The sequence below is a fragment of the Berghia stephanieae genome, chromosome 8 (genome assembly GCF_034508935.2).
Source record: "Berghia stephanieae isolate SIO BIC M18660-M18661 chromosome 8, UCSD_Bste_1.3, whole genome shotgun sequence".
NCBI lineage: Eukaryota > Metazoa > Mollusca > Gastropoda > Nudibranchia > Aeolidiidae > Berghia > Berghia stephanieae.
In genome coordinates, this window is record NC_088367.1 from 7658642 (window position 1) to 7669747 (window position 11106).

The window sequence follows — 11106 nt, forward strand, 5'->3', positions numbered from 1 at the left end:
CGTCTCAGTGGCTCTAAAAGTGGGGGTTGGTGAAGTAAACATGTGGTGTAAAGAAAATTATTCATAATTTTCCTCCTTTTTCCCTTTTTGTCACCATCAGCACTGTGACCTAAATGTGTCACAAGCGTCGTAAAACCCTTAAAAACAACACAAAAATAAACAAACAAACAAATTTGCAATTTTGAAGACAAAGCTTTTAAGATATATTTTTGCAAAAAGTTCTGGTATTCGATAAACCCCAAGTGGATCAGCGAAGGGAATTCCTTTATTTGTTTTTATAGGGAATGAGATTAGCGGAAGAGTAGCATCCCTTGATTGGACGTCACCTTACAGAGAGAACGTCAAAATGGTTTTGCGCATATGCGTCTCTTTCGTCCTCGCTTTCGTTGAAGTGTCTCATGCCGCTTTCACCGGAAGTGAGGACGAGAGACGCATGTGCACAACCTGGGTGGGGATACTGACCTCCCATAGTGGGCAGGGAGGTACATGCTGTGTCTTCTATCCCCCCGTACCTGTTTTCCAATTGTTTCCTGTCGTTGTCTTGGAATGAGATTACTTAGTTTTGTCCTGACCCTTGGCTGGGAGGGAAACAGTCGAATGTATAGTTATAGTTTTGGGAGATGATATTTTTTTCCTTGTAAATCATCTCTCTGTTTTGCATTGTATTATGTTTAGTTAACATATTATATTATATGATTTGTAAACATTTGAGTGTATTTCTCTTAGTTGGGACCTGTGCTTGTGTCTGGATGAGACTTTTAGGTGATCTCAAACCAAGTACTTTGACGGTGTGCTCTTGGAATCTACATCTGTTCCCTATTTTAACCAATTCCCCTTTGTCTCACCTTTTCTTTTGTGCTTTAATTGTAATTCTAGAACTTTTTACTATCCCATTTTCTTCCTTTTTACTGGCGCTGATATGACCTTAATGTGTTGCAAGCGCCGTAAAACCCTTAAAAAAAAAAAAAAACATGTGCACAACCAACATGACGTTCTCTCTCTAATAACTTTTCCGCCGGTGACGTCCAATCAAGGGACGCTACTCTTCTGCTAATCTCATTCCCTATTCTTGACCCTCTCAACAAGTCTATTTACAAATATATTTCTCTATAGAAATACTTCATTTTATTTTTTTTTTTAAATTCTTATCATAGTCAATAATCAAGTTTTTTTTTTTTTTTTAATTAAAAATTATTTTTTTTTCTTTCTTTCATTAACAGATACTTCACTCACCTGAGTCAACACGGAGATCGAATGAAGTTCGATTTGGCTCAAGCACAGGCCGAGGCTCAGTAAGGAATTAGAAATTAAAAGCAAGATGTTTTAATTTCATAATTATTTTTTTCTTTTCAGATTACATTTAGAATTGCCTTAGTGGTAACCTGTATTAGGGCAATGGGTTTTGTCACTGGTTCTCTCCCTTCATCCTGGGTGGGGTTCCCGACCTCCCATTTTTATTATTATTATTAGTATTATCATAATTATTATTATTATTATTATTATTATTATTATTATTATTATTATTATTATTATATTATTATTATTAGTATTATTATTATTATTATTATTATTATTATCATTATTATTATTATCATTAGTATTATTATCATTAGTATTATTATTATTATTATTATTATTATTATTATTATTATTATTATTTTTATTATTATTATTATTATTAATATTATTATTATTATTATTATTATTATTATTATTATTATTATTAACATCAACATCATCATTATTATTAACATCATCATTATTATTATTATTATTATTATTATTATTATTATTATTATTATTTATTATTATTATTATTATTATTATTATATTATCAATAGTAGTTGTATTATTTGACAATTCGGCTGTTCTAAAGAAATCATTTTAAAAAATAAAAAAATAAAAGAAATATATTTCTAATAAATTTTAATCGTTTTTCTAGGCAGTGTTCAGATTTGTTGAGCCAGGCCCAGTATCACGTGGCAAGGGCTCGGAAGATTGACGAGGAAGAAAAGGACATCAGAAAGAGGCAAGAGGAAGAGATGGAGGCCATCAAGCAGAAGCAAATCCTGGAATTGGTATGGCCGACAACTGCTGGCAAAATCTTTTTAACCTATTGAACCTGGGTGGGGTTCCTGACCTCCCTTAGTGGGCAGGGGGGTACATACTGTGTCTTCTATCCCCCTATATCTGGGTGGGGTTCCTGACCTCCCATAGTGGGCAGGGAGGTACATACTGTGTCTTCTATCCCCTTATATCTGTTTTCCAACATGCTTTCTGTCTTTGTCTTGGAAAGAGATTACTTGGTTTTGTCCTGGTCCTGGCCAGATCCCCTGGCTGAGGGGTAAACAGTCGAATGTATAGTTGGTTTTGGGAGATGATATTTTTTTCATTTTAAATCATCTCTCTGTTATGCACTGTATTATGCTTTCTTTATATTATATATGATTTGTAAAACATTTGAGTGTATTCCTCTTAGTGGGGACCTGTGCTTGTGTCTGGATGAGACTTTTAGTGATCTCAAACTAAGTACTTTGATAGAGTGCTTTTGGAATCCACACCTGTTTCTTATTTGAACCAATTTCCCTTTTCTTGGATGCTTTATTGTAATTCTAGAACTTTTTACTATCCCATTTTCTTCCTATTTACTGGCGCTGATATGACCTTAATGTGTTGCAAGCGCCGTAAAACCCTTAAAAAAATAAAAACCTATTGAACCTGAGCCTGCTGCCTACCTCGGTGGTGTCCATTCACACTATAGATAGTATGCGTTTGGCTTAGAAGCTCACAGCATTGCCATCTGGAATATATAACTGACCAACCCACAAAACTATGGGTAACCTTGAACGTTTATAGTCTGGTTCATACAGTTTAGTGAGAATTACTCATGAATGTGGATGTCATAAAACAATTACAAACACCTGAATGACGTCAACTTCATTCTATCTATAGAGATTTGATGGTCTTTTTCTAAAATTGAAGAGAAAAAAAAATTGTCTCAGTTGGTGAATTTCACAGAAAATTGGTGTGGACAAAGTTTTGGCCAATTTTCTTCTTTATCATAATATAACATTTGAAGATTATTACGTTCTTCATAGAAAAATGAAAATAATGCTTAAGTAAAAAGTAACCACAGATTTACTAAAATTCTTACGTTTAGAATGTAATAAAAAGGTTAATCAAAAATTTTTTAATGAAATGATAAACATTTTTATGGTAAATTTTTATCTTTTTTTTCTTATAATGTTTTATTTTATTTATTTTGGTTGTATTTCTTGTGTCCTGGCATTATGGTTGATGGATTTTACCTATTATCCTGTTATGTGTTCACAATGGAGGTTTATGAATTTTCTTATTAATTAAAAAATATTTTTTTGGGTCCATTTTCTTTCTACAGATGGAGAAACAGAAAGAAAAAGAGCTGTTTGAGAAGAAGTTGCTGGAACAGAGAGCGGTGTATGTGGAGAAAGCCAAGAAAATCAACCTGGAACCAGAGCCGGAGACTAGAAAATCATCTGGAAAAGTGAGAACTGAAAGCTTTTTAACTCAAACTCACTCAACCCTAACACCGACTATATCCGTAGTTTATTCAGATTACTTTGACCCCATAGCATACCTGCCTATTATTACGGACCGTCCGTAATTGTTAAGGAAGTGTAAGGACAATTACGGACTTACGGAAATAGAAGAAATATTACTGATACAATTGTCGCAACGTTAAATTAAAAAATAATTATTTTTTTTTTTCATTATTTACCACGTGCTACAATAAAAAATTTCAATGCCTCATTGGCTGGCGACGAGTGACATCATCTACTCGACACAGAAACTTTACCCTCATCGGTAGACACATAGCAGTGTCCAAAGTAGGTCATCAATAAGCATATTATTATCGGGGGGGGGGGGGGGGGGGGGGCGGTCATTGGCAATAGTAGGTCTATATAACATGGTGAGTTTATTTTACATATAAAAGGGTGTATCAATCATTATTTTTGTTTGCTTTAGTATTACTGGAATTTGACCATTAATTACTGATGAATTTTGTATTTCTTACTGAATTTGAAATTGTCAAGTAGGCAGGTATGCCATGGCTATTTATTACATTTTTCTGAGACAGAGTATAGGCGTAGTATCAAAGCTAATGTTTTTAGTTTTTGCATGTTAATGGTAGTTGAATAAAACTATATATGTACATGTTCATTTTTAATACATTTTTTCCAAATTGTAATGATTCCTGTAAGGCATTACGTCTCAACCTACTTGTTAAGTGTTGCTCCTGGCTTGGGACCCCTTGTAAAGCGCTTTGAGCATATATGAATATTTTGCTCTATAAAAGCTTTTTTTTTTCTGGGGGGGAGGTGAGATGGAGTTTGGTGTGCAAACAGATTTTTTGGGGGGAATGTCATAGGTTTGACGCTTGTTGGAAAAACAAGAGTTGTCTTTGATATTTAATAAAACATCTGTCTTCTATTTTGTCTTTCTCGTCAACAGCGCTCTAAGAAAGGTGAAGATGGTGAGATTTTGTCCGAGGGGAGTGAAGACGATCGACCCAGGAAAAAGAAGAAGAAGAGGTCGTCGAGTTATTCCGGAGATGAGGAGGAGGAAAGTGAAAAACGATCGAAGAAGAAGAAGAGAAGGTTGGCTTGATTTGACTTATTTGTTAAAAGGTTTTATGTTTGATTTTTGTTATGGGGGAAAAACAAAACAGATAGAAGTGATAAAGATAAATTAACAAACTCCTTTTCCAAACCAAATTGGATGTTTTCTAAACCATATTCGATGATTTGTCAACCCAATTTGACACAGTGATGAATGCAACGTTATAATTACGTTATTTTCATAATAGATTCATCATAACAACGCCACCACCACATTATCTCGTTTGTCTGTAGTGTTTCATTGATCCGGCAATGGTTGTGTTTTCAGTGCTGTGACTTTGTGCTTGTTTTTCTGGACTAAGTTTCATCTACCGTTTTCATTTATCTCCACAGCCGACCATGTTAACATATTTTTACCTGATCTTGCTAGAAATTTTAGTCACCCTGTGAAAAACAAGCATTTATTTTTATGAACACTGTTCTTTTAATTCTTACCACCGTCGTACTAGGGGCGGCAAACGAAAACAACACGCAATACCAAGCTTCAATAGTCGTTTTTATAATTAGCTTCGTATTTTCATCAATTAGTTCTCTCTAAAATCTTTTTATTTATGCATGTTTACTTGTTGCTATATCTATACATTATTTGTTGTTTGTTTGTACATTCAAATACCATGCTTTATTTTTACTTTTTTTCAGCCTGGGTTGGCGATGTGCAATCCTTCTCAATCTATTTTCAAAATTCTATTTACATTACAAATCCATTATTACAACTCTACTCTACTTTCATGTCCGATTTTTATAGCATTGCTTGTAACTGCTGCATATTTTATATTATTTTTTATTTTATTATATTTGATTTTTATATTGAACAGATATTTCACTCCTACCAATTCTTTCTCTTTCTCTCTCTATCTCTCTTTCTCTCACGTGTGCACAAACACATATACACAACAAAAACAGAGGCATTTCGTTTTCAATTATTTTCATGTTTTATTCTTCACAACCAGGCCAAAGAAAGGAGACATGGGGGATAGTGATGACGAGGATGGCTCAAACAGCAAGAAAAAACGAAAGAAGAAGGGAGGCAAAGAAGGAAAGGGAGACAAGAAGAGTAGCAAGCCCAAGGATGAGGATGACGGACTCACCGCCAAACAGAGGAGAAAAATTGTTTCCAAGGCTGTTATCTCTTCGAGTGAAGACTCTGATGACGGGGGACACAAAGCTCGCATGGAAGAGTGAGTGTCTATCTATCCTTTTTTTTTAAAAGTAGGGTAGTTCTCTACAGCCCATGTTAAACTTTTGCCAATGAATACAGAAATTACTGGCAAGTGTAAGATTTATGAAACTATTTTTTACAGATTGATAAACAAGTAACTTCTCTAAATTAAGGATTATTTATATCTGTGCATGACATAATCAGTCGGAAGGTGAATATTTTGGATGTGCACTTTTTTTTTTTTCATTTTCTGAAAGAATATGCTCCCAAGAACATTTTAATCTTTATTTGAAGTAAATCGGGTGAATTTTCATGAAGTTATGGTCAGATGTATGGGAAAGGTATCCAGCAACCTTTCTCAAATTTCATATTTTTTGAACTTGACTAGCTGTAAAAAATATTTAGAAGTGAAATTAATCTTTGATATTTCACGAAGATGTACAAAAATGGTTGATTTAATCCTTTATAACAAGAACTCATTTTTTATAAAAATTGACATTCTGACTCAACTTGGCAATATCTCAGTTAAAACCTTTTCACCACCCGACTGATTATGTCATTCACTGTAACATTTTATCTTCTTTAATTTATAAAATTTGCTAGGGCATAATGATTGGCCATTTGTTTGCCAGATTCATTTGTGTGCACCTCCAGACTTTATTACCAAAGTTTTACTCAAAAGTAGAAAAGATATTTTTATTCCCGATAATGTTTTTTGAAATGTGTGACCCACCTCATCAATCTGGTATAATGTCAGAATGAAGCAGATGTCAAGGAGTGAATGTAAAGTTAATGTGACCAGAGATGTGAAGTTATAGTTTTCTATATGCTAACCCTCTCCTCACCAACCATAGGAAAATCATCACATTCGTTATGTGGCAACCAAAATCTTTTTCATTCTGATTTCTTTTGTACATCACAAGATTTAAACAAAAGTATTTGTTAAAACTATAAAACACTGTGTTGCAGAGCTCCATTAGTTGAGCAATATTAATATTATTATTATCTTCTTTTTCTTGTTCTTCTCCTTCTTGTTCTTGTTCTTCTTCTTCTTCTTCTTCTTCTTTTTCTTCTTCTTCCTCTTCTTCTTCTTCTTCTTCTTCTTCTTCTTCTTCTTCTTCTTCTTCTTCTTCTTCTTCTTCTTCTTCTTCTTCTTCTTCTTTTTCTTTTTCTTCTTCTTCTTCTTGTTCTTGTTCTTCTTCTTCTTCTTCTTCTTCTTCTTCTTCTTCTTCTTCTTCTTCTTCTTCTTCTTCTTATTCTTTTTCTTCTGTGTCTTTATATTTAGCCAATTACGCTCATCACTCAAAATTCCAAGACAATCTGTTTCAAAACTGAATCAAAATCTTCATTTAAAATTTTTAAAATATAAAATTTAGCTTTTACAATATCCACATAACGTGCTCAAAGTGCTTTACAAGGGCTCCCTAGCCAACAGCAACACTTAACATGTAGGACGGGACATGACGCCTGTTAGGCAGTATTACAATTTTTTTTTCGGACAGAGACAACGCTGTTAACGACCAGGTACTCATTTTACACCTGAGTACTGTGAAAGAATGTGAGTAAAGAGCCTTTTCCAAGGATTCAACTATGCGCTGGGCGAGGCTCGAACCCAGGACCTTCCGATCCGAAATCGAGTGTCATACCACTGGACCACATAGCCGCACACATTTCGTTCTCCTTTGTTTTTCATTTTATCCTCTGGTTAACTATCGAGGTTTTAAAATATATATTTGAGTCAATTTGTTCACTAATTTGTTTCCTTCATCTCAACAGTAGCGGCAGTGGAAGTGAGGCCAATGAAAATGTTGGCAAAAGGCGAAGAATCTTATCTGGCAGCGAGAGTGATAGTGACGGCGGTGGCAAGAAAAGTGGAAAGTCAGGTTCCGAGTCTGGATCAGACAACGAAGGGGGCAGGAAGAGTCGATCCAGGTCTAGATCTAAATCTGGGTCAAGGTCAGGGTCGGGATCTCCAGCAGGAAGTAGGTCAAGGTCGAGATCTCCGGATGGTAGTAGGAAATCTTCACCAGAGAGGAATAACGACGATTCTGGGTCAGATGGAGGAGGGAAGGGGAGTGGTGGCTCAAGGCACAGTTCTACGAAAGGATCAGATGATGACGGAGGTAGAGGTGGTGATGAGTCGCCCAAGGGAGATGACGGGGACAATGACGCGTCTGAAGAGGAAGGAAAGAAGACTGGAGGGGGGGATGACTCGTCTGACAATGAGTAGAATGAAATTAAATTGTGCTCTGCAAAAGACTTTGGAAGGGTTTTTGAACCCATTGCTTGAGAAACCTACAGCTAGAGGTGCCTAAATCAGCCAATTCGGCGGAGAGAGAGAAAGAGTAGAGAGATGGAGAGAGAGAAAGAGAGTGAGAGAGAGAGAGAGAGAGTGGATGTGACTCATATGAAAGGGGACAACACAAAACATTTCTCCTTCCCTTACACACACACACACGTACTTTGATCTTTCTCAGTCTCCCCCCTTCCCCCTCCATAATTATTTAAACTGGTAAAAGAATTTCCTGCATCATCCATATTACTCATTCAGGATTATTACTATGTCATGCAAATTGGATCTGATTGGGTGTGTCTGTTTGTTGTGTGTGTATGTGTGGGTGAGTGGCGTGCATGTGTGTGCGTACGTGTTTTTTAATGATTTGATTGCAGGATTTGTTAAATGATTGAATAAAAGTTTAAATATTTTAAATGAATGATTTATACAATGCCTCTAGTGGTCTTTAGTTGTTGTCAGGTGATGTTCCTGTTGTTGATGTCACTTTTCTGAGTTGCTCTTTGTCTTGGAATGGGATTAGATACTTGGTTTTGTCCTGGCCTTTGTCGGAGTCCTTGGCTGAGAGGGAAACAGTCAAATGTATAATTTTAGATTTGGGAGGGGATATTTATTTCATTGTAAATCATCTCTCTGTTTCATTTTTTTTGTTTTGAATATTAAATGGTTTGTAAATAGTTTAGTGTGTTCTGCTTAGTGGGATACTGTGCTTATGTTTGGATGAGATTTTTAAGTGATCTCACTGGGTGGGGTTCCTGACCTCCCATAGTGGGCAGGGAGGTCTTGCTGTGTCTTCTATCCCCCTATATCTGTTTTCCAACATGCTTTCTGTCTTTGTTTTGGAACGAGATTACTTGGTTTTGACCTGGTCCTGGCTGAGGGGGAAACAGTCAAATGTATAGTTAGTTTCGGGAGATGAAATTTTTTTCCTTGTAAATCATCTCTCTTTTACTGTTATGCTCTGTATTATGTTTCTTTATATTATATATTATGATTTGTAAAACATTTGAGTGTATTCCTCTTAGTCGGGACCTGTGCTTGTGTCTGGATGAGACTATTAGTGGTCTTAAACTAAGTACATTGATAGCGTGCTCTTGAAATCTACAACTGTTTCCTATTTGAACCAATTCCCCCTTGTCTTACCTTTTCTTGGGTGCTTTAATTGTAGAACCCATTTTCTTCCTATTTACTGGCGCTGATATGACCTAAATGTGGTGCAAGCGCCGGAAAACCCTTAAAAACAAAAAACCAAACAAACAAACATAAGTGATCTCAAACTAAGTACACGACAGTGTGCTCTTGGAATCTACATCTATTTCCTTTTTGAACCATCCTCTTTGTCTTACTTTTTCTCAATTTACTTTCAAGTGTAAATCTGGATTTTTTTGAAGATCCCATTTTCTCCCTTTTTACCGGCACTGAATGGACCTGCACGTGTTGCAGGCGCTGTAAAAAAATAAACAGTCACTACAGACAACAGTGATGGTCGAGATTTCTCAGGGGAGGTAATAAATGCATTTGTAACCATCTGAGTGGACCCCTCTTAGCGTTAGAGGATCGGATGGGACTTTTAATAGATCTCAAACTACACATCTGGGTGGGGTTCCTGGCCACGTCGTGGTGCAAACATACATGCCGACTCTTACGAATTTTTCGTAATTTCACGAATTTTAGACACATTTCATGGCCAAAGCCAAATACGAAATTTTATGAAAAATTACGAATTTTTAATTACTACTACTACTACTACTACTACTATAATGATAATGATAATATTGTGGTTGTTCATACACAATTTCAGAAATTACGAATTTGCGGGTGGTTGGATGGGAGCATCACCCTTGAATCATATACCTATGATGTTCGCATGGGTGTACGATCCGATAGTGATGTCGTTTCTTCTTCTCTTTACTAGCCTATCCTGCTTCTTTGGTTTGTGATTGTATTTTTGACAGGAGATTTTTTTTTTCTGTAAATCTTCTGCCTGTCTGTTCTTGGTTATTTATAATTTAGCTTATGATATCTTTAGGTTATGATTTTGATTTACATTTGTACTATTTTTGTTAGATTGCTTGTTTTTTTTTTGTTTCAGCGGTCTCTCATATAACCTCAATTGTGTTGGAAGAGACCTAAAGCAACAAACAAACAAAAATTACGAATTTCCTTGTCAAATTACTTAAAATTACTGAATTTGAAGTTTTCAATTTGGCAAGTCTGTGCTGCATATCCAGGGAAAGTGGAAAACGGAAAACACAGATTTTATGCTTCTCAAATGGTTATGCAATATTATAACCCCCCACGGCCTAGTTCCTGTTTACATAATTGAAATTCATGGAATAAAATTTAACAATGCTGATGGTTTTCCTCGGATCCCCGGAAATCCGCGATTTTTGAGTCAGAGGAGGAATTTCCTCTTTTTTTTTTAAAGTTATATTTCCCTCAATCAGATGAACTGGCAGGGAGAGATTTGATGTGTGGTGGAACATATAGATGCAGTTTCCCACTCACTAGAAGTTAGCTAGAGTATCAATGATAGTCTATCATCTCAATTGCTCTAAAAATGTGTGTGTGTGTGTGCGGGTGGGGGGGGGGGGGTGTACAGGGATGAATACTGTAAAAGTAAAGGGTTCTTAAAGGCAATCATTCGAAATTTTCTTCCCTTTTCAGTTTTTGGCACCATCAGCACCGATTTATCTCACTCAATCCTAGAAATTTTTGCTACTTTTCGAAATTGGAAAAAATATATTAAAAATGAGCATGTGCATAGATAGTTTTATTCGACTGTCATTAACGTGCAAAAATTAAAAACATTAGCTTTGATACTACGCCTATAATTGGTCTCAGAAAAATGTAATAAATAGACATGGGATTAAAAGTAACCCAGGTAAACTGCGGATAGAGTCGCTGTTAGGGTTGAGTGAGTTAATTCTATAATACTTCTTTCATAGCCAGTAAGATATACAGTGGTGATCAGGCATTATGCTACCATTACTACT

General features: G+C 35.6%; 1 protein-coding gene across 1 annotated transcript; it reads left to right on the forward strand.

The window, feature by feature from the left end:
- The first annotated feature begins 1054 nt into the window (after positions 1-1054).
- Positions 1055-8527, forward strand: LOC144978104 (uncharacterized). The gene is made up of 6 exons (XM_078923719.1): positions 1055-1292; positions 1943-2078; positions 3398-3523; positions 4492-4637; positions 5609-5836; positions 7594-8527. The coding sequence occupies exons 1-6, from the start codon at positions 1255-1257 to the stop codon at positions 8045-8047; spliced, it is 1128 nt and encodes a 375-aa protein (XP_078779845.1). The 5' UTR covers positions 1055-1254; the 3' UTR covers positions 8048-8527.
- Positions 8528-11106: the final 2579 nt, after the last annotated feature.

Bases quoted from the DNA above. Each gene is read 5' to 3' on its own strand.
- LOC144978104 (XM_078923719.1), top strand. From the start codon at position 1,255: ATGAAGTTCGATTTGGCTCAAGCACAGGCCGAGGCTCA. The intron at 1,293-1,942 runs GTAAGGAATTAG...TCGTTTTTCTAG, and splicing joins CAAGCACAGGCCGAGGCTCA to GCAGTGTTCAGATTTGTTGA. The intron at 4,638-5,608 runs GTTGGCTTGATT...CTTCACAACCAG, and splicing joins TCGAAGAAGAAGAAGAGAAG to GCCAAAGAAAGGAGACATGG.